Below are 24,010 nucleotides of genomic sequence, written 5' to 3' on the forward strand. Positions count from 1 at the left end.
ATATGTGTGAGTGCATATAGATATGTATGTGTTTGAGCATGTGTATGTGAGGATGTGTACATGCGTGCATATTGTGTGAGCATGACTGTGTCTGTGTGTATATGAGTGTGAGTGAGCATTATGAGTGCATATGTGTATAAGAGCATGGATGTCTCTGGGCGTGTGTCCCTAAGTGTGTGAGCTTATATGAGTGTATGTGGGCATTTGTGCATAAATGTGTGAGTGTGGGGACTATATGTGAACATGTGTGAGTGTGCGTGTAAATGTACATGTGGACGTATGAGCATGAGTGTGAGCTCACGTGCATGTTGTGTGAGTGTGTGAACACGTTGTGAGGGGAAGGCAGTGTGACTCGTCGCTCTCCCTGCTCTGGCTCTCACCCTGCCACCCCCTCTCGGACCCACAGCTAGTAAGGTAGCCATGCTCCCCTCCCTCCTCTCCCTTCCAGGAGCCCAGGCCTCCAGTGCAGCCGCTCCCCACTCACCCTCTGCGCTCCCACTCCTTCCCCCAGTTTTGGAAAAGTCTTGCCACTGTTTTGCTTCCCTTGCTCCCATCACCAGGCAGTTTCTGGCCAAGTTTCCACCTGACAGCAGAGCCAGCAGCATCTTAGTTCCTCCCAGGCCCAGGACCCTCTGTCTAACCCCTATGGCGGGACCCCACCTGAGCCCCTCCTCCTCCGAGGCTCTCTCTCCGGACCCTTCTCTAGGCTGCCTGTGCCCTATCACTCTGTCTGTGGATGTGTGTGTCTCCATAGGGTGAGGGGAGAAAAAGGAGCAAGGAGCAAGAGAAGGAAGGAGGCCAGGCTCAGATGGTGTCATTAGGAGATATTAATGCCCCTCATCAAGGCATATTAATAAACATTATGTGCCATGCATTCCGTGCATGCTGGGTGAGTGCAGACCCAGCAGGATGGGCCCCACATTCACAGCTGAATGACCTCTGAGCCCACGGCACAGCCATTAGCCTCATGAGGGTGACCCTGTCAGGAGACTCCTTAGGCCCATCACAGCAAAAGAAAGCTCACAGGATGCTCTCTGGCCACTGTGCCCCTCTTTCCTCCACTGAGCCCAGGAAAGGGGAGCCGTAATGACCTGTACACTTGTATGGCACTGCAGGACTTTAGAATATTTCATTTCCTAATTTCATCTTTACAACAGCTTTGAGGAAACCAGGGTAGGAATCATTACCATTGTCACTGTATAGTTACGGAATCTGTGGCACTGAGCAGTGTCTGGCTCAAAGTCATGTAGCTAATTGGTAATGACATTGGATAGGAGCCCAGGCTGTGTTAACAGCTCTGTCTCCAGTCAAGTGAGGCTGTATCAGCTGGATTTCCCTAGTTCTGGCAGCTGCCAGAAATCTGACCACAAAGCACAGCCCCTCAGAGGGCCACTGGCCTCTGCCCTCCCTGTGCGGTTTCTGAGAATCAGAACAGGCAGGGCTCTGAGGGTCACTGAGCTTAGCAGAAAATGTCCTGAATGGCGGGAGCCAGAGTGAGCGCATTTGTGTAAAGCTGCTGAACGCAGAATGCCTGCCACAGAGATGGTCCTCCTGTCTTTGAGTACTGACCACTACTGCATAGATGTTCAATCATCTGCTCCTGAGGGGGTCTGATCAGGGGGACACTGAACAACCACTCTTTTTGTGTTTCTGCACTGTAACCCAGTGCTGTAGCAGGGCACAAAATCAGCCATTCACTGTGACAACCACAGTAGTGCTTAAAATTACATAAGGCTTTGTCCAGGTGTGTTTAAGAAGATAAGAACTAGTGTTTCGATAAGATCATTATCCGCCTGACCAGGCAGTGGCACAGTGGATACAGCGTCAAACTGGGATGCGGAGGACCCAGGTTTGAGACCACGAGGTCACCAGCTTGAGCACAGGCTCATCTGGCTTGAGCAAAAAAGCTCACCAGCTTGGACCAAAGGTCGCTGGTTCGAGCAAGGGGTTACTCGGTCTGCTGAAGGCCCGTAGTCAAGGCACATATGAGAAAGCAATCGATGAACAACTAGGGTGTCACAACGAAAGGCTGATGATTGATGCTTCTCATCTCTCTCTGTTCCTGTCTGTCTGTCCCCATCTACCCCTTTCTCTGACTCTTTCTCTGTCCCTGTAAAAAAACAAACAAACAAACAAAAAAACAAAAAAAAACTTAGAAAAAAAGATTATTATCCAAAATAGATAAGATAAAAGTAGTTGGGGAGCTAAAAATATAAGATTCAAGAGATCAGAGAAGTGTGCTTATGCAGAAGACCCAATTCCCCACAGGATTCCCGATAAATGAGGCATTCCAGCAAACTGTTGTTGATACTGAAAGCTTCAGCTTTTGTTCCTTGTATCTAGAAATAGCAGCCTTTAGTCTAAACTAACAGTGATGCATAATAATTATACCTAGCTATCAACTCATGATACTTGCTCTCAGCCTATCTTAATATTTCTGGTCTGTTTCTAAGAGGAGTGGTTTTAATAAGACCATGCACTGTGTTCTTTATCCTTTTTCCTTCCCACCTTCCTGCCAAGCCGACTTTGAAGCCACAGTCAGAGAATGGGTGATGTGTAACAGGCAAGGGTCAAAGAAGCATGGGCCCACCATCTCCTGAGGTCCAAACCAGTCTCTGCCTCAGAGTTTGGGCAAGTTTCCCCAAGCCGGACGTCAGATGGGAGTTCAGCCAAAGCAGGCTCCAGGGGGGACCATGGGCTAGAAGCTGGCACCCCGTGTGACGAGAAGCTTTGGGACCCAAATACAAAGGAGACAGTCATGTGTTCTCAAGGCTGTTTTCTCTACATGGAATGGTCCAGAGGTTCTTTTTCCTGCTAGTTTTTTATTCCACAAGTGACAGTTTGTAAAAGGGAGGTTTTTGGGTTTGGGGGTCCCAGACTCCCCTGCTCTCAGAGAGGCTATGGTGAAGGGGTTCAGCGTCATCCAGCTCTGACCTGCCACAGAGGTGGTGTCCCAAAGCCAGGCCAGAGAGGGAGCTCCCCCACCCCTTCTGATGACCCTCTTGGGACATGGTAGCTAAACATTTGGACAACAGAAGAGGTCTTGCCCAGGGCCTATAGACCCATAGTTAAGGTGGCTGATAGCTTTGATTCTCAGAAACCAGAAGCATTGCTTTCCCTTCCAGCCTAACTCCAGCCCACATTTCCAACCTTATTTTGAGCTTCCTCCAGGCCCAACTGTTCCTTTCATGCCTTGTTTACATATTTACATATTGCTTTTTTGGTTTCTTCCACTGAGCTGCCCTTCCCCTTCCCTGTCTAGTCCACTGAAAACTGCAGGTCCTTCAAGACCCAGACAGAGTATTCAGCCTCCTTTCAATGCTCCCCCTGATTACTGCACAGGCAGTTACAACTCCCTTCCTCTGTGCTCCTCCACCATTTTCTATAGACTTCAACCATCTAGGCTCACAGCTATTTCTTTGTTGACTTATGTGCCCCCCTGGACCATGAGATCTTCAACACCATAAAATGCACCTCATTCACATTTCTATGTCCAACACAGGGTTTCTCATTCATTGATTCGTTTATCTACCAATCTCCCCAGCCATCATTACTCCTTGGGACCAAGTCTCTGCTAGGCGCCATCACGTACACACAGGTGCATGACAGCATGACTTATTTAGGAGGCATGTGCGCTTCCATGTGGTCTGGAACAAGGGGCCTGGACAGCCTGTGCTTTTTAAGACACAGGCAACCTTGGCCTTGGAAAATCTTGCCTCATAACCCAGAGTCATGGAGTATAGAGAAGCCCTGGGCAAAGTCTGTCCCACCTGGATAACTACTTACTCCGGAAAGCAACTCATTCCCCCTCAGCCGTATCACGCCGCACACCATTTGGCATCTGAAGACCTAGGGAAGTAACTGACTCCGGATCTGAAGCCCAACTAGAGATCAAAACGTAAAAGTCCTGTTGCCACTCAGTGCCAAGAGCCCAGAATCGACTGGCCATCGTGGGTGTAGTCTAAAAACGACATTCACATGCAATCCCCACTGCCTATGAAGATGCCAGGAAGAGGCCTGTCAGGTCTTTGATGTTGACACTTCTTGAGGGAAACTGGTGCACAAAATAATTGGCTATCCTACATCCTGGGGTCTAGAATCTCCCAGGAGAGCTCAGGTCTGTGCCTCCTTCCCACCACCTCCCGAGAACTCTGCTCCACCCACCACAGTGACTGGCACCCCTTTCCCTGGCCCTGGGGCAGAAAGCAGGCCATAAGATGAATTGATCACAGCCTCTCCTTTGGAGCAAGCACAGTCTGGGTCTCGAGGCTGGGTCCTCTCCAGGCTGGGTCCTCTCCAGGCTGATGTTAGGCCCCGGGGGCTCCCCAACCCAGGGGCTTTCAGTGCCTTCCACTTACTCAGCTCTTGTTAACACAGACTGCTGGGTAGCACTTTCCAATCCTGTGCCTTTTCCTGGCTCCTTTGCCTCTTGGCAGCTTGCAGGCAGCTGTGCGAAACAGCAAGGAGCTTTCTTGTTCGGTGCCAGTGTCACTGAGCCTGGAACTCTGTTCCTATTTTTCCCTGTTTTTCAGTCCCCACCCCACCCGTCAAGTGCTCGGTTTTGCTCATTTCTTCCTTCACTCTTATTTAGCTCCACGACATCTTTCTGTACTTTACCGTTCAAGTTCAGAAGTCTTCTGATGGCCTCCCAGCCAGAGGTAAAAAGTAGGACTGACCACTCTAACTAGGGTTTGCAGCCAGGCAGAAGTGATTGAATCCCCGTGTCCAGATGGAAGAAGAGGTGGGCAGAGAGATTAAATTATCTCCCTCAAACTCAAGGAACTATGTAGCTGACCCTCCACTTCGGAGGTCAGCAAGCCCAAGTACCTGGGGCCTTCACAGACACCCAGGTGGGCGGCCAGCTGACTGTAGGTAATTGAAGTGGAATGAGGACACTGAGCCAGCCTCCTCACTGGGCCTTGCGCTGAGCCAGGCCCCTTTCCCACCCACCAGATTTTACAAATCTGCCACCTCAGAGAGCCCTTACCTAGAGCAGTCCCCAGGCTTGGGGAGTGGAGGGATGTCTCTGGACCCTCAATTCTCAGAAAATGTAGCTGTTTTGCCTATCCCCATGGGGACAAGAAACAAAGAATAGAGGTGACTTCTATCTAGTTGGCTCATCTGTTTGTCATTCTCCAAGGGCTTCATATATCAGGGACCAGTTACGTCAGGGAGCTCTGGGGCCTGGTCCTGAAGAACAGAAGGATCCAGGTGTAGATGGCAGCAGTTTGGTCCTGTCTAAAGAGCTCATTCGGACCTTTAAATGCTCAGGATTTATAAGAACAGTCTCTTGTTTTTCTTAAAAGTTGGTTCCCAGTGCATGTGTGTACCTGTGTGCATGTGTGCATGTGGGGTTTGGGCTGGGAGGGTGATGAACATCAGGTTCCCCATTTCCAAAAGAGACTGGTAACGCAAAGCACTGCCTTCTCAAGATCCTCCAGTCCCTGACACCCAGGAGGGCCCAGGACAGTTCTCAGGCCCAGACCTGGAGGGCGCCTGTCCTGACAACTGAAGAACAATCCCGGGCTTCTCCTGTCCTTGAGGATCAGGCGGCGGACTACTTCTATACTGTTTGTAATTTCTGCAATTATTTCCTTTCTTTAACCTTAGCATTTAGATAAGTTTCTTGTGAAAATGTCAGCCTGTCTCAGCTATAGTAAGGGAAAGGATTTGTCTGCACCCTGGGCCCATCTTAAAGAGAAGCAGCAGACCTGGGGGCAGGGGTGGGGGGCCAGGTGAGGCAGCAGGGTGAGGGGGAGAGCTCAGCAGACCCTCCCCCCCGCAGGCTTTTCTTCCAAATCTCCCCTCTGCTCAGACTTGACAGGGTTGGGGGCTGTCTGTCAAATTCTGGGCTCATCTTCTAAGTTCAGGGCACTTCCCTCAGTTCCACACCCCCGGGAAGTGCTCAGAATGATAGATTTCTTTCTCTCCTCTCTGGAAACATCTCTAAATTTCATTCATCCCCAGAGATGTCCAGCTTTCTAAGGTGATGTCAGGCTAAATGTGGTCCTGCAAGCCACGGAGATGCTTTAGGAAAGCTCATGTTCCACGGTGGTGGGGCAAGGGAACCATTTTCACTGTAGCCCCAGACCTCCTGCTAATATCTGTGTATTTTAATAATGTTTTTTTTTTTAAGCCTCCTAGACAAGTGATGGAGTTGTCATGATGTCATAGGAAAAGCACACACATACACACACAAGATGCAAACTGAAAGGACAAACAAGCACAAGGCAGCGCTGCAGGTCAAAGACATGAGACCCTGAGCTAGTGGGTCTCAAAGGTCAAAGGGTCTTAAGGCCCTTCCTCCAAGAATAGTGTGGAAGTCTCCTACTTGCTCCTGTGGCTCTGGATGAGTGGTGTGAACTCTCGGGGGACTGAACTTTCTCATCCTTTGAACTTGGTTTCCTAAGGTGTTGATTCTATGGTAGAAATTTTAGACCCCCTAGGACAGACCAATGAGAGAAGGCAGTTTAGCTAATGCTCACCTCAGTGAGAATAAATAACAGCCATGCTGAGCACACACTCTGTCCTTCCTCAGAGCCTTCCTTGCCTGCCCTTCCTTCCAGCAAGGACCAGCACCTGCCCGTGTGATCAGCTCCAGAGAGACCTGAAGGCCCCTGCAGCTCTCCGCCCAGGGCCCCTGCAGCTGCCTCAGCTCAGCTCAGGGGCAGTGGGCCCAGCGAAGGCAGCAGGAGGGGCCGCTGGCTTTACACAATGAGCAGTAGAGTGTGCTGTGTGTCTGTGCCAAACTGGCCCCGGCTGATGAGAAAAGGCTCCTCAGAGGGAGAGGGAAGGGAGGAGAGCCTTCCCACCCTGATCAAGGCTGTGGATCAAACTTTCCATGCTGCTCAGCACACACTGCTCCCTGACCCCAGGGGCCCGGCCCCCACCCCCACCCCTCCAGTGCCACACAGAGGAGAGAGGCCTGTTTATCACTCTGGGTGGGACCCAAGCCTGTGGGGAATTGAAAAGAAGCAGCCAGCTTAGGTTGCTATTGTTTTGTTGAAACAAACCGCTGGCTGGACTGACTTGGAGAGGAATGAGGGGGAGGCTGGGAGTTCAGAGCTGGGCTAGGCTGGGCGGGGCCAGGCTTCCCTGGGATCATCCTCCTTCTCTCAATCTTGCTAGGGTGGCCAGAGAGCTATTTTGGGAGGGTAGCTGCTAGGCCTAGGCCCGTAGCTCCTTTCCTAGGAGAGAAGGGTGCCCAGGAGCCTCTATTCCCCAATCCTTTTCCCTCACCTTGATACCCCTGGCATCTCAGCCCCTGGCCACACCAGGACCTAATGACAGCCCTGGATAAGGCAAGGCTCAACCTTGGGAGAGCCGGGGGACAAGGAGAGAGGGCCAAGGCAGAGCCAGACTGTGCTCTGCTGTGTCAGAGGGACTAGATGCTCCCGAGCAAACAGGACCTGGGTGAGGGAGGTGGAGGATGTCCAGGGAAAGAGATCTCACCTGTGGGAGCCAAAGAAAGCAAAATGGGAGGGGCCAAAGGCGAAGGGGTCCATCTCGCTATGGTCTCCTGCCCTTTCCCCCAGCCAAAGGCCACCAAGGCCAAAGGAGGCCCAAAGTGAGAACAGTCAGTGGGCAGACTGCAGCCTAAAGGAGAGGAGGTGGGGGTTTATAGGATAGGGGGGGTGGGCTTTAGTTTTATAAAAAATAAATGACACTGGGAGTTGGGTCACCAAGATGACCCTGAAGTTTTCCACAGAAGACTAAGGCAAAATTCCACACTCCTCCTCAATACCTCCTGCCACATTTTCCATCCCCCATCACCACCCTGAGCACCCCCATTTTCCAGCACCACCCTGCGCACTCCAAGTCCCCACTACCTTGAGCACCCCACCCCCATCAGCAGCTGCAGAATCCCTGCGGAGAGAGAAGCAGGGGCTATACCTGGCAGGGGCTGTACCAGGCAGGGCCTGTGGAAAGGTGTCCAGGGCACAGTTAGGTGTCGGCAGAATCAATGAAGAGCCACACTAATCATCGTCATTAAGGTTATAAAACCCCACACCTAGGGGCTGTAGGTTCCCTGGCACAGCCTAGCACCCCAGGCTGTGGCACAGACCCAGGACCCGGCTCCAGCCCCTTTCATCTGAGCATCCCGGTCCTGCACAAACATTAATTAGTGCCCGCGCCCAGAATCACCTCATTATCCCACAGAAACTGAGCAGAGGGACGAAGGGAAGAGAAGAAAAAAGAAAAGAGAAACTGAGGCTGTGCAGCAGCCAAAGAACCTTCCTGAAGAGTATAGGCTGAGTCCGGCGGAGGCTAGGGAAGAAGTTGCCTCAGAATCAGGCCTTCTCCCCTTCCTGATCCTTCTGGTTGCTTGGGCAGCCATCAGCCTAATGTTCTGAAGGCCCAAAGACAGCCCGAAGCATGGTCTGGCTTAGCAAGCCTCTGAGCACTGTCAGTCCCTGCCTCAGAGCCCACCCGACCCCACAGGCTGAGTATGCCCTGTGCTTCCTCTGGGGGCACAGATGGCCAGGGTGAGGCAGCCCATCAGGAAAGGTCCACGCAGGTCTCTGCAGAGGTCAGGGGTCCACCCCTCCTTGCCAGACCATCCCCAGTAACATCCTGTCTGTCCTCTCCTCCCACATCCCCCGAGCACCATTCTAAACCCGTGCCCATTCTGGCAACGTTTCCCAGGAGCAGCCAGGCATCTTTCCTCCTCCTCCATCCCTCTCCCTCCGAAAGAAAGAGCTCAGCAGACTCCACTTGGACTGAAGGGTAACGGCATGGCCTTCTGCTGCCCCAGGAGTAACCCACGCCTGTGCCTCTCTCTTGTTTCAGGGCGCTGACATAAAAAGAGGGAAGATAAAGGGCCAGGAGTTAACGGGTAAGACCCTGCAACACCCCTCCACCCAGCCAGGGCACCGATGATGACCACCAGATAACAAGACAGCTTTGTGTTGTTGCTTCACCGTGTACACAGCACTGATCCAATAGCTTACACTCCGATTTAATCTTCACCATTTCCTTGTAAAGTTGCTGTCGTCAATATCTACATTTGAAAGAGAATGAAACTGAGGCACAGACCCACCTGCCCTGTGTATACAGCTAGTGTGATGGGACCAGCATGAATGCAGGAGTCTGCGTGGCAGCACCCGTAACGGCTGTCCTGGAGGGGGAGCGGGGCCATTCTCTTCCCTCCACCTACCTCTCCTGCTTCCAGGCCCCCAGGCCCACAATGTGCAGCACATGGCTGCACAGACCTCCTCCTTCTCTGATGCCCTCCTCTTCCCGCCCTGTCCTCACCACCAGCTACCCAGCCCTCTCAGATCCCAGCTGCAAGAGCAGGCCTTCCACTTACAGGGAATGCTTGGTGCAAGCCGGCTTCTGGCACAGGGCTGAGCAAAACAGCCAGCGGAGCCTTATGGTTCTGCAAATCAACATGGTTCAGGTACCAGACAGGCCTAGATTCAAACCCCAGCTGTACCACTTCCTGTCATCCTGACTTAACTTCTCAGAGCCTCAGTTTTCTCACCCAGAAAATGGCAAAAACAAACTTCTACCAAGTTGTGGGGAGGGTTAAAGAGATGTCACAAAGGAAGCACTTCCAGGGTCTGGCCCCAAGAAGTAGCCCAATCTGTGTGTCCCCTCCTTTCCTCCTCATGCCTCTCATCTCTTCTTTCGGAGAGGAAAATTTCCAGGAAACTTTCTAGTGAGAGTCATGTGGTCTTCATCTCCACTGAGGGTAATTCCCAGCTGCTCAGGACCAGGGAGTTACAACTCCGGCCTTATCCACACGGAATCGTGGTCACCCATGTCTGGCAGCATGTGATACACCTGCCCTCAGGTGCACTCGGCCATCCACATACCTACCTACCTTGTTGAAAGCTTCCCAGACACACCTGCTTTCCACACCACATGCACACAAAGAGACATGGGGCACCACTTAGACCCAATAGTCTCTCAGTGCTGGCCATGTTTGTGAAAAAACACTGACTTACCCACATTCACACACACTGACAGAGACTGCCCCCAAAACAGCCTCAGCACGCATGCACACCAGCTCTTCCAACACAGCACCTTCCCCAGTGTGGACTCCAAGTCATACAAACCCACATGGCTCCTGGAATATCCTGTGTTGTTCTCACTATGAACACTCACACACACGCACATGCGCGCGCGCACACACACACACACACACACACACACACACATCTGATGCAATCCAAAGACTCAGGGAGAGATGAATAGTCAGGAAATCCCCTGGCTGCGGGCAAGCCAAGGCCCCGTGGCCGGAAGTGCACCATGAGGAACACTCCAACAGCTCCAAGCAGCCAGTGGCTCTTGTCTAATAATCAGGAGAGGGAGGTGGCCATAAAGTACCAATACTCCCTCCCACCAGCATCCGCATTGCAAACACTCTGTCCCCACCCACCCCCAGAAAGATTCTTGGCTCCTTGAAGAGAGAGACAAAGAGAGCAAGGGGAGGAGGAGGAGAAGGCACAGCACTCTTGGAAGGAGGCCTGCCTGGAATGGCCCAGTCTGGCCTATAAAACCCCAAGGGGAAGGATGAGAGATGGCCCCCCTCCACTTTTTCCCCAGAAAAGATCTGCCTCCTGTGCGGAGAGTGAAAGGGAGGGAGATGGCCTTTTCCTCCAGAAGAGCCGAGTTGGTTCCCATCCCCCGAGGCACCCAGGTCCTACAGCTTCCATGATCAGATCAAACCTTTGAACCAAATCCTACCCACTCCCGTAACCACTTCCAGATCCTCTGGATCCATCCAAGAAATTGACTTCTTTGGGGATTGAGTTCATGAGGAAAGGCTGCAAACATAAATAAAAATCAACAGCCAAGTGCCCTCAGAGGAAAACAGGTCTTTCTCAAGGCAGGAAGTCCATCAGGATAGCCTGAGGCAAAGAAAGGACAGCGCCCACTGGCCCAGAAAAGCCCAGGCGCCCACCACCCAAGACCTTTAAACAGACCATGCCTCCTCCTCCCCTATCACCCCCAAAAATGTGCTTCTTAAATGAACCTACTGAGGATGAGATCCTGCCAAAAATAAATTCTAATAGTTTGCAATGGGTAGACCCCCCCATCTGGGACCCCAGGAGGCTCAGCTGGGGCCATAAAAGGCACAAATGATTCTCTTTTCCTCCTGCCTTAAGAAGCCAGGAGCTCCTAGGTTCTGTGGCATATGGAGCCCACCCTCTCTCCCTTTTTTGACCATAGGTTACCAGCCTCCCTCCCCACCAGCACAAACCGGCTTCCATCGCTATCAGTTCTTCGTCTATCTTCAGGAGGGAAAGACCATCTCTCTCCTTCTCAAAGAAAACAAAACTCGAGGTAAAGTTTTCCCATCCTTCAAAGCCAGGGTGAATTCTGGGATAGATCGATGTTCCATGCATTAAGGGGAAAGTCAGGACCTTGGCCTCTATCCACGAGTGGTAAAGGCTAAGGTCAAGGGGTGGTGCTTCTTGGGAGTAAACTGGAATGAGGAATCTAAAGGAAATGATGGCATCAGATTTGGTCTCTCTGCAGAAGTAAGTCCCATAGACCAAGATGGTGGCTTTAGCTAGGGCAGGGCGGGGGGGAGGGGGTTCTGTAAGGTTAGGTTCCAAAGGGAGCACTGGAGCCAGGGAGAGAAGCATCCCTCCCCACAGCCTTGAATGGCATGTGCAGGCAGCCACCCACAACACTTCTGCAGGTAATTGTACCCTATAATTTGAGTCTGATCTAGGCAAGAGGGCCCTGGAATGCCACCCTGCAGGTCTGTCTTCATTGGTCATTAATTGCTCTGTCTGCCTGGTGCCATCTCAGTGGTGGGGCACAGACTTCCCCAGTCATAGCCCCTCTACCAGCTTTCTAAGCAGCCCTCCTGGCACTCTGGAAAGGACCCCCCACACACACACACACAGCTTCCAAATGGCTAACCCAGCGTACTTAGCCTCACCCTTCCTCCAGAGCAAAGTCAGAAAGAGTCATGGACACCTGTCCACTACAGTGTCACAGCTGATTCACCTGGCCCTGTGTGAGCCACAGCCCCTCTCTGGGCCTTAGATTTCTCTTCAGGAAAACAGTAAATAAAACAGATCCTATACGTTCCACTGCCGCCCCCATTTTAGGGAAGGGAAGGTAATGGGGAACACACAGATGACAATGGGAAAGTACAAAGAGCACATCCCCCAGGCTGGCAAGAGGACGAGTGGGTGGGTGGGTGTCATCAGCCATTTCCTCTCACCCAATGACCCTGACCAGCCTCCACCCACTGGGAGCCAGTGGAGGCTTTGTTACAAGCCTGCTGCCTGAGGCCCCAGAGGAGAGGATCAGAGCCCAGAAAGGCCCTGGCGAGCAACAGAGCCCTTTGGAGGTGCTGAGCAGCAGCCGCCAATCACAGAAGGCTCCAGTTGCCCTAGAAGCCCAGCTGGTGCAACCTTTCCACTGGTGAACCCTCCCCAGGTGCCCTCAGTACCTTGCCACTATGTAAATCTGTTTCAAGAGCTTTCTCAAAGACACACTTTGAAGTGTGGATACAAAGAAAGAAGGAAAATGCATCTTGCCCAGGCCAAGATCAATTTCCCCATGTTCCTGGATCCCCATCTGACCCAGGGCAACACAAAGCCCCTTGCACCTGATTTCTGGCGCTGGGAACTAGCACCTGAACCCAGCATGCTTCCCCACACGTGGGAGGCTCACAGAGTAAAGCAGGGCCTCTGAGCCCTTTGTTAAACTTCAGGGTCTCAGTGCCATGTCCTGGGCCAGACAACGCTCAGACAGTCCCCTGAAGGAACATCCCTCAGATCAAGTACTTTCTGAGGGCAGGATGGAGAGGGAAGGACAGAGCATTAGGGAATGCCAGGAGGAGCAGTGAAGAGGGCAAAGAAGGAAGGCTGTGTGCCAAAGATACTCCCACCCCTGCTGTGGCTGGATCCTGAGGTGTGATCCCAGCCCAGCCTCCAGAAAGCCAGGCAGCCCATGTGCCCTTCCTAAGAAAGGAAACAGGTGAGGATGCGGGAAACCTAGCAGGCCTAAACCCGCTATTAGTCCTTTTGGAGCTTTGCCAAGGCCAGGGTTTCTTCTGCACTCCCTCTGCCGCCCACCTTTCATTTACAGGAGCACTTAGAATTGCCTCTGAGCAGAGTCCACCAGAAATGGAGGCAGGAAAATGATCCTCCCTGATAAAGCTCCAGCCGCAGGATGGGCCCCGCCATGGGATGCCTTCCACAGGTCCAGCACTGCGCTAGAGGCTTCGGAGAGGACAAGATGGTACTAGGACTGTTCCCTGCCCTCCAGGGGCTTACAGTCTACTTTGGAAACACTTAATTAACAATGCAGAGCAGCTTATAATTAAGCAATAAATTGTGTGTTTCTGGTGTTTGGGACAACGACTGGAGACTGGTAGACTTAAGGGACAGTCCTGTCTCTCCCTGGAGCCCCTTCCCTCTAGAACACAGGCCCTCTTCAACCAGGAAGGGGGCAGAGGGACTTTACCCCAGGGGGAGGCACACGGGAATATAGTCTCTGGATTTGACTTTTGAGCAAATCAACTAACCTGTCTGTGCCTCAGTTTCCTCATCTGGAAAATGAGGGTTGGATCCAGATGATCTACAAATCTATGTGGCCCTGAGGCTTCGAAGTACATGTGGGCCTGGGCTGGCCCCGGAAAATGAGGAGATTGGAATCCTTGAGTGAAGGAATCCTCAAGCTCGGGGCTGGGAAACCTGCAAATGCAAAGATATAAAAAGAAGAAAAAAGTAAGAAGGAGCATCGTTTGCGAGGGAGCAGGGATGGTGATGAAAGGAGAAGACCGAGGAAGGCTGTGTAGGATCTGCAAAACCAGGCCCAGGTGTGAGTTCGGTGGATACCACAGAGAGCCGCTGATCCCCACAGGAGAAGAAACACAAAACCACTCCTCGGAGCTGAGTAACCTAGAGTGGTAGGCAGATTGGCCAGAAGAAAAGAGGAGGCACCAGAGGCATGGGGAAGTCTGGCATGGATAAATCCAAGGGGGATTGCAAAAGCAGAAGCAGCCCTTGCACACCATCAGAACTCCAGAAGACCTGGACCTCTCTGAAGTGCCTGTACTGAGCTTAGGGAACCTGTGGAGCCCCAGGCTAGACCAGCCCTCAGGAGGCCAGGGCATGCAGGAAGCCCTGCCAATGGGCACAAGCCCTGGGGTTTGCCCTGGTCTACTTTTCTTTCCATGGAGCGAAGTGTCGTGGGGTATGAGTGGAATAACCAGGGTGAGCAGGCAGTAATCACTTCTAGAGATTGGATGGGAACTGTAGGGTGCAGGAGCCAGGCAGGGTTTATCTATGGAAGACAGTTAACTTGACCCGGCCCTGTTGGGTCCCTTCCCTCCCTGAGACTTAAGTATGAATAACAGATTTAGTATGAGAAGGGAGTGTGAGATTATTCTAGTTGAACATGTATGACTGGGGTGGGGGGCACTGCTCAAATCCAAGGCCTGAAACCCTCTCCAGGATTCCTCTTTGTTCTGTGGCTCCAGGACAACACACGTGGGTCGGCAAATGGGAGATGTTGACTCCCATACTCTCATGTGACCATGGACAAGCCCCCTCACATCCTTGGGTCGCGATTTCTACATCATCAAGATAAGGGGTTGGACTAGTTGGGCTACCACTGAGTAACCCTGAACAGATTTGCTCCCAGCTTACCATGCTCTCCCCATGTCCAAGTTCTGCCAGACAGACACAGGGAACCCGTGGTCAGGCTTCACTCACTCAGCCACCCCAGCATGCTTCTTGGTAGAGGCTTTAATCGGACACAGGGCAGCCAAGGGCCCTGGAAGGGACTCGGAACTGTCTTTCTTCTAGTTTATGACATCCTACCCCACTCCTCCTGCCTGTGCTCAGCTCCTTCCTGTCCACGCCGTTTTCCCACCATGCTCGGCTTGATGCCCTCCACACTCATAAAAGTGTACCAAGTCAGCAGTACCAGGAGCTGCATGTTCAAGGTCCTTTGTGGGAGCTGCAGGCACAGAAGTGAGCCCTGCAGATGGAGCCCCTGCCCCATGGATGGTGTGTCACTGGGGAGTGCACAGAGAAAGAGGAGGGCCGTTCACTTAGCTTAAGCATGACCACACCCTGAATAGAGAAGGCTGCCGCTCACAGATCCCAAGCTGCTGCTCTCTGTCAAGCGCTGGTCCTCGTCACTGACATGTGCTCCAAAGGCCACAGTTCACCTTCCTGAATGTGGAGCTGGCACTATCTTGGGCTGTCTTCTACAGTTGACCCTCCCCGCCCTCTCCTACTCCTCCAGCACTCTGAAACTCTCACCTAACATTCTGTTGTACTTCTTTGGTCACCTGCTTTTATCTCTCTTGTATTACTCAATCATCTTTCACTTGCATGGGCCCCACTTCCACCACAAGACTATAAATTCCTAGAGGGAAGAGCTCATTCTGTCTTATGTTTCCTTTTTACCACCTGCCCCTGTGCTCAGCCCACTGCGGACTCGCAGTCAATGAGTGATTGTGTATGAGACACACCCACATATGCACATTCACGAGCCTCAAGCATACGGATCTGCCCATTCTCACACCCCCATATTCACAAACACACCTCACTGTCAGCTTCCTTTAACACCTGAAAAGACAGGCACCTCTGTGAGTACCATGCCCACACAGGACAGTTTCAGCATTGACATCCTCCCTGTCCCAACATTGGACAGGCAGGGCCACTTATATGCCCCGCCTCTCCACCAGCCTGCCCTGCCCCTCCCGGGCCTTCCCTCATCCAGCCTCCTGATGGTGGGTACTGTGGAGAGCTGCTAATCCCCATAGAAGAAGGAGCATTTGGGTTAGCAGGACAGCAGCCATCTTTCCCCCTGGCTGGATGAGGAAACTGAAGACCAGAACAGTGACTGGCTTGTATGATCAAGGGTCCCCACTTAATAGCAAATTAATTCTCCTCCACCTTTTGTAGCAAATCTCTTTGTACCTATTGCCAATATACCCACATTCCCTCTCCTTCCACCTGGACCACCAGACTTCTGGATCCTGGTGTGGGAACAGAGAGGGAGCAAGCCATCCTGCTGCCCCCCGGATCCCAGGCCAGCAGTAGCCGCCCAAGGCAGTGCACCCACATGTCTCTTTCCTGTGGCCGAGCACTGTGTGGAGCTGTGGTCTGTGCCATGCCACACCTCAGCCACCTCGCCCAGAGGTGTCACGAGCCAGCCTCACGCTCATCTAGCTAGTGAGCCAGGGAAATCCCCTCGCTGTCCCTCAGGATGACGTGCCACAGCTCGCTCCAGAAGCCTCTACAAGGCCGTGAGCCCAGGATGATGCGGCTGTGCCAGGGGAGTAACGGGCCATGCCAGGCTCAGGCCACCCCCTCACAGGGGCAGCTTTGGCGACCTGCAGAGACTGCTCCTGGCAAAGTGGGATTCGAGGGGCAGAGAAGGGCCTGGGGTTCTGGGCTGGGCAGCTGCGATCTGCTCTCCAGCACCTCAGCTGGTTGAAGCGAGCAGCTCCTCGGGAGCCACTGACCGCAGGGGTCACAGAGGAGGGGCAGGCAGAGGCTGGCCTTCAAGTGGGGCTGTAGTCTTGCTTGTGGCACCCGAAGACCTATGGGGCAACGTGGGTGATTCAGACAAGGGACGCTATGTGGAAATGTTTGAAAGCACAGGCCATGAGCACAAAGCAGAGCTCCAAGCAGAGTCAACAGGAGGAGCCCTTGGTGTGGAGGGACAGAGGCCGGGAGGAGACCCACCAGGCTGCTGGCAGTGAGGGAGAAGCAGATGGTAGAGGCAGAGCTGGAGGGAAGGTGGAGGGGCCTGCCTAAAGACCAGCCCCAAACACACACACAGACATACAAACACATACAGCCTGCTGCAAGACAGCCCCTATTCCCCTCCATGACCTCCATAGTGGTTCACCTAGCTGGGCCCCAAAACCCACAGGGCCCAGCCCCTGAGTCACCATGTAGGCTTGTTGAGCAGCCCTCTTCTGCCTCCAAAGGGCCCCACCCACCTGGCAGAGCTGGTAAGACTGGGGACCTGGCAGCAACTCGGTTAGGGCCATCCTGGGCAACTCTCACGCAGGTACCCTGACTGGGAACTGCCTGCACTCCCCACAGGCCCCAGTCAAGCCCCACATCAACCATCCAGAGCAACACTGAACACATCATCAGAGAAACCACGAATAATTGCCAAATTTTCCCTCAAACTCCAGCCAGCTGACTCTGCCACCAAATACTGGAATTGATAACTGGGAGTTAAATTGACAATGTCAAGCCCCTACTCCTCTCACTCCCTTCCCCACCCCCACCCCAGCCACAGGACCCAGAGAAGGGGGTGATCCAGTTACTGGCTGATAGGAACTGTACTTTGCTCTCTAGTTCTCCTGGGGTCTCCTCTCCAGAGGAGCAGCAAGTCACCCCTTCCCACCTTGGGAGCTCCCCCAGCATTGCCCCCTCCCACTCCCACCTAACCCCTAAGTCAAAGTGGTCCCCTCTGCCCTGAGCCTCTCAAGCCCACAGGATCAGCCACTCAGCAAATATTCTCCAGGAGTAATTGGATGCGACGGAACATGGGCTTCTCAACTCCCGAGTGGAAGCTTCTGGATGTCATTTAACAGCACAGAAAATAAAAGACTAGGCCTCTCGCCCACCGCCGCCAGGACATCATTAATCTCAGCAGAAAGGCATCAGTACTTCTATCGCTGCACCAGGCCCATGAAGAGCTGGACAAATTATGAACCAAGCCCGGCGCTCAGGGGGCGGTTATGAGGCTACTGTCCCCTGACAAGAAGCAGTGGTGCCCCCTGGCTAGAGAAAGAACAGGGGCAGGCCAGGGAAGAGGGTGGCCACCTTGGTTAGACACAGCTCACCAGCCTGGGGTGACATGGAGGTTCCAGGCCAGGACCCCAGGGCCCAGCAGGGCCCAGGCAGCTCACACAGCAGTTCAAAGGGGGTGACCCCAAGCCTCAGTACCCCACCTTGCTCTACAGCCCACCTGAGTGAGGGCCTGCCTCCCAAAGAGGGCTTCCTGACCCCCACTTCCCAGGCAAAGAGGGAGACACTTTAGGTCCTACCAAGGACCGAGTAACAGGTCAGGTGGGGAATGTCCCTTGGCTAGAGCAGAGATGGGCAGGGAGCACTTTCCTATACTGTTGGGAAGTCTCAAGAGTGGGCCTGCTTGAGAAACTCTGGGGGTGCCCCGGGGGGGGACCTCATCTGTGGGGGTGGGGGTACGTTGTGCTGCTGACCAAGGCACCTTTTGAAGGCTTTGCTTATTAGTCCAGCGTTAATTGTCTTATAAATTCATGGAGGACAAGAGTGGGGCCTGGATAAATTAGCTCTCCCCCATGCCTGGCAGACCCACATTCTAGCAGAGGAGCTCTCTACCCCATTCTCCCTAGGCCTACAAGGGACAGGCTATGGACTCTGTGTAACAGCCCTTTCTCCGTCCTGTGGATGCCTGGGTAATTCTAATAGACTCGATGGGGCTGTCCACCCAGGTTGTGAACCACTCCCAGACAGCAGTGAACCTGCAGAACTGGGAAGCTGGGGGTGGAGACAGTGATGGTTAAGACCTGCCCTAAGGCCATTCCAGACATTCCAGGCTTCCTCGTCCCTGGAACTCCAATTCGGAAGATGAGTCTCGGAAAGCTTGGAGACCCTTGCCAGGTGTTGGAGACAGGGATCATTCACCCCTGCACCCCCCAGTATCTGGTAGAGATCAGGCACACAGCAGTGGCTCACATCCTGGATGGCCTTAGCTAAGGTTCCCTGACCCTCCCCTTGGCCCACTTCTGAAACACTTCTACCATTTAACATCTCTCCTTCCTTCACCCTCCCTGTCAGCACCAGGAGGTGAGAAGATGCCTGAGGCTGACTTTGCAGGATGGAAACGATGTCCCCTAGGGTTGTGTAGGGACCCACCTGCTCATCAGATGTGGCAGCCCCACCCTAAGGGGATCAGACCTCTCTGTTCCAGGCACTGGGTGGCTCGGGAGACAGGCATCAGACATTCCTGCCTCTTTCTCCCTCCAGCCAGAGGCCTTTGAAGTACACTCACCACCGCTGCCCTGTCCCAGGAAGAGCCCGTCCCGGGCGGGCGGGTCCAGGGTACAAGGAGAGGTTAGGGCTCAGCAGCACAGCACTCCTCCTGCATGGCAGTGGCCTCCCTGCAGCTCAGGGGACCAGCAGTGCCATACAGGATGGGGCTTTCCTCCCTGTGGTGACCACAGAAGCCACAGTCTCCAAGCTCCCTATCTCTCCCCACACACCCTGAGGGCCTGGCTCACTCTATTCCTTCTAGAACTTGCACAGGGTCAGTTCCTCTTGCCCTTTGTGGCAGGAAACGGGGGGGGGGGGGTGTTAGGAGTCACAGCCAAACCAGGGGACAAAGCAGCCAGAGGCTAGCGGCAGGTGGCACTGTCCCCACTCTTCCCAGGGACAGAGGGGCTGGTCAGAAAAGCTGCCCAAGAAGCCCAAGAACCACAGAGTTGCCGAAAACGGGACAGAGAAGAAGCTGCAAGGCTGCCAAGACCCTCCAAGCTCCATCAAGAAAAGTCATCTGAGCTGGGGGAGGCACACTGGAGAGCAGAGCGAGGTCTCTCTCAGGCACAGGGGTTTCTTTCCCTGCCTGCCCTAATCTCCTGATGAGTTTCAATTTCCTCCTTGCCACCGGGGTTCCTTCCTGTCCTGCTCAGTGGGGAAGGTCCCCTTGTCCCTTGCCTGCCACACACCAGCTCACCCAGAGCCCTTCCCCTAGCACACACTGCACACACATGTGCATGCAAACATCACAAGCATCCACACATGCACATGCACACACTTTCCCAGGGTCATGAAGCCACAGTATTTTCCCAGCCAGTCAGCCTCCCTGCATGTAAGGGCCCCAGGCCACGCCTCCTAGTGGGAGACACCCCCCACCCCCGCCCCCGCAGCGTCAGTCACACAAACCTCTCAGCCCTGGGGCAGACTGTCTGACAGCAGAGGCTCCCTAAAGGGCCAGGCCACCCTTGCCCCAAGGGAACTCCTGAAGCCCCTGCTTTCCAGCCATACCTGAGTGCAGTCACTGGGCCAGATAGGGTTTGCAGGAACCTAATGAGCCCCTTTTCCCCATCACCACTAAAAAGCAACCTCACCAAAACTCCGTCTGTGCACTGGGGGGTGATAAAAATAGTCTCCCCTTGCGAGGCTTCATTGAATAAATACAGAGTTCCTACCACCGTGTCTGGCACACAGGAAGAACAATAACAGTGTTTTACTGCTATTATATTTTGTTTTAATTATTATTATTATTTTGTTTCATTATCATTATTATTTTGTTTCTTTGGATCAGAAAACTTTTTCTTCCCCTTGAGAACAAGTTTGAAATCCAAACAGCCCTGTGGGAAGGGGTGATGGAATACAGAACACTAGAGGGTGGTGGGAGCAGACAGGGAGCCACAAGTAGGTAGATGGTGACTCTAAGAGGTCCCTGAGGTCGCCAGCGCTCCACTGTTCCCTCTGCATGGCACTGTCCTCCATGGGTCCCAGCCATGCTGCCACTGCCTGCTCTGCTCTGAACAAGGCCTTCCCTGAGCACTCCCTTCGCCCAGGGGAGGTTGCTAGGTTTAGGGGAAAAAAAGAGAGAGAAAAGAAAACACAGGATACCCATTTCAATTTGAATCTCAGATAAACAAGAAATAATTTTTTTACTATAAGCATGTTCCATGTCATATGTGAAACATACATTAACCAATTATTGGTAATTTATCTGAAATCCCAATTGAACTAGGTACCCTGTGTTTTATCTGGCCACCATCTGCCAAGGGTGCCTGAGGCCCAAGGTTTGGGAAACAAGAGCATGGGAATATGCCTCTGACCACTTCCCTCGGCCTCTCCCCAGTGGCCAGGGCTGTGCTCTCCCTGCCCTGCTGCTTGGCCTGTTCACAGGCCTGTTCACGCTTGCCACAGAAGATGCACCTCCCTCGATGCCCCTGAGTTCTCTCCCCTGAGGACGCCCCTCTGGCCCGGGCACTGACTGGGCTTCTCCAGACTGCAGCCTGGGGAGGTCTCCCCCACTCAACTACCCTCCAGACTCCAGGTGCTCAGGAGCAGGGAGCAGGGGCCCTGGCCATATCCCTTTCCCCTTGACCTCTGTCACGGCCAGAAAGGAACCCTGTTGCACAGGGTCTCCAAGGCAGTGGTAGGGGATCTGGGGAAGGGAGTAAATGAATGGCACAGACACATCTGCCAATCTCAGCCCCAGCATCTGGGGTGACCAGTTGTGAAGAAAAAAGAAGCATTAAGGCCTCAGTTTGGGGGCAAGAAAAGAAGGGTGGGTGGAGGAAGTACACAGACCACCTGATTGGGCATTGCCTTTCTGCATGTGAATGAGAAGGCAGAGTTATGCTAAATAAAGGACGCCCCGGAGACAGATCAAAGGCTGCTCTTGGCTCAGTCCAGACTCTAGTCCCCACTGTCTTCATCCAGAGGTGTCCCTACAGCTAGGAGACCCATGGCACCTGCTGTCTCCACTCCCCCCAGAACTGGCCTCATTCTCAGCCTGCCTGCTCTCAAGTCCACAGTTCTCTCTCACTGACTCCTGTGGTCTGTTTGTCCTTCCAGGCTCTTGGAACCTGGACCAATTTCTGAGCCGCTTCCACCTGAGTGAATCTGAAGCAAGCACGCAGTTCATGACCCAGAATTACCAGGACTCACCAAATGTTCCAGGCTCTCCGAGGGGCAGGCAGTGAGCCCAAAGACAGACCCAAGCAGAAATACTCGCCTGCCAGACCCCATGCTCTGCCTTGCAGGTGTGTCCACACTACCCACCACCCACGGTCTGGGATGGAGCCCCCTCTGGGGATGGAGCCCCTTCTGTGATTGGAACCCCTTTCTTTGCAAATTAAAAAAAAATCATCCAGGGATCACTGGTTGGATTTTTTGTTTCCTAGCCTGTTCTTTGAATACCGAGCAGAGGACATCAATCAGTGTCCAGCCCGGGGCCTGTAACTGCAAGTGCAGAGGGTACATGGGGGTAGAGGGACAGACAGGAGGTAGAGAGCCCCAGCCCTGAGCTGTCACTGAGGCACACTGTGTGACCTGAGCAAATCACTCACCTTCTCCCAAGTTCTGCTTCCTCAGTTGTAAAATTGAGATAGGGAGACGAGGTAGGGGCAGCTGGTTTATCACCATGGGCCTTTCCAGCTCCAACATTCAACACCATTCATTCCACAGCTATTCTCAGCACCTACTATGTGCCTGGCCTTCTGCTAGGTGCTAGGGACACGTGTGAACAGGGCAGCTTGCTCTATAGAGCTCCTAATCCTGTTGGGAGGGAAGGCTTATCAGGTGACCACAAGCAAATCACAGCAAATGTGACAAGTGTTCTGAGGATGCAGAGGGGACTTGCTTTATGATGGGGTTTGGGGTCAGGGTCAGGCAAGGCCTCTCAGAGGAAGTAGTGTTTAACTTTGGGGCTGAAAAGAGGGGTAGAGGTCAACGATGAGTGGCCACAGGGGTGGAGAGCAAGCCAAAGAGAGTGAACACCTTCGAGTCCCATGGCTAGCAGGGGCCTGGGTGGCATCTTCCAGGAAATGAAAGGCCATTAGTGTGGCCACCTGGACAGGTGGGCAAAGACTAGAATATGCCATGCCTTACAACCATGCTGAGTTTTGATTGTACCCTGAAAGCAATGGGTGATCATGAAATGGTAAGTAAATTGGAGTGATAGAGGGGGCATCATCTGATTTAGACTTTTGGAAAAGCTATGAAACTCCTTGGCTTCTGCAAGGAAAGGATTTTCAGTGTCTTCTTCCCTGGGATGTCCTCTGAATGTCCCTTGGCTTTCCTACCAAGGACCTCTTGGAGGCACCTCTTAGCCATGGTCTCATTCACAGCCCGGGACCTCAACTCCCCCACCCCCATTCCAGTCCTCTCTGCCTCCCCCCAATCTCTGCTCAGTTTCCCTCCAAGAGTTAATGACCCCAGTCTCCTCGGCTAGAATACAGCAATGCCGGTGACTTATGACAGCAAAGTGCCTTGGGTACCCAGATGAAAGGGCAGGCTACAGCCAGGTACCGCATTATTGCCCTTAGAGCCAGGACTCACGTTAGCTGGAAGGCAGAGGGGCCCTGGCCAATCTTTCAGCCCAGCTAAGCGCACTCGTAATAATAAGAAGACTTTCATAGGGGGATCTGAAGAATGCAATGAGCCAGAAGACGACAGCATGTGCGAACGGGGAAGGAATTGGACCATGCTTCCTCCTCCATTGATAAATGTGTCTCCCTGCCCAGGGGATGGACACCAAACACTTGTTCTGGAGAGGGTCCTTCGATGGCAGCCCAGGCAGTAGAACTCCTGAATCCCTTCTATCCCACCAGATAAGTTTGCCAGCAGAGCTAAAAGAAGAAGCAGAAGGACGTGTCCGTTTGCAGTGTCATGGAAGGCAGCCTCAGAGGGACTTTCTGAGCATGCGCGACCCTCACACTCGCCACAGCCCCCACCCCCAAGCCCCCACTGTAATTGGCAGCTCTGGTTGGGGCCCAAGGCTGGGATAAATAGCAGGTCAGCTTCCTAGAGCAGCCCCAGATCGAGACACATCCTCCCTCTTCTGCTTTTAATTCCTTGTGGCTAGCATGTTTATTTTGGGTGAGGAAAAAAAATCGGATGTTTATCTTTCGAGGAAATTATCGGCTTGCTTTCCTTCCTTTTTGCCCCCTCCTTTCTTTTCCTCTGGTGTTTTTGGACTTTCAGCTCAACTACAGGAAAGACCCCTACCCTCCTATCCCCAAAACGTTAAAAAAGAACAAAGCTGGCCCAGGCTCCAGGCTAACTAAGACAGCCTTGCCAGACAGTCCCCGAGAGCCACAGAGAAGGAGGCCCCAGTGGCAGGGAGAGAACCCGAAGGCTGAGAGACCCCAGGGAACCCACCCTGACTCAGCTCTCCATCTGCACAGCACTGTGGGGCCCTTGTCTCTTTTCACTGCCTCCTCTAAGAAGAAACAAAATGCGCTGGAAATTGCTTAGGGATCTCTAATGAAGTAGCTAAGAAAACTAATAAGGGAGAATTAGTGATCCCTCTACAGAGATAAGGAGAGCTGATA

The 24,010-nt window shown here is 53.1% G+C and overlaps 1 protein-coding gene across 1 annotated transcript in view; it reads left to right on the forward strand.

Annotated features, from left to right (window-relative positions):
- The window catches only part of PEBP4 (phosphatidylethanolamine binding protein 4), a 216,880-nt gene extending 195,056 nt beyond the window's left edge, over window positions 1–21,824 (forward strand). The window contains 4 exon segments of the mRNA XM_066267724.1: window positions 8,791–8,836; window positions 11,179–11,292; window positions 21,531–21,628; window positions 21,630–21,824. Of these exon segments, the coding sequence (XP_066123821.1) occupies window positions 8,791–8,836; window positions 11,179–11,292; window positions 21,531–21,628; window positions 21,630–21,788 (417 nt within the window). The 3' untranslated portion in view covers window positions 21,789–21,824.
- The last annotated feature ends 2,186 nt before the right edge of the window (window positions 21,825–24,010 follow it).

This window comes from Saccopteryx bilineata, chromosome 1 (genome assembly GCF_036850765.1).
Source record: "Saccopteryx bilineata isolate mSacBil1 chromosome 1, mSacBil1_pri_phased_curated, whole genome shotgun sequence".
Classification (NCBI taxonomy): domain Eukaryota; kingdom Metazoa; phylum Chordata; class Mammalia; order Chiroptera; family Emballonuridae; genus Saccopteryx; species Saccopteryx bilineata.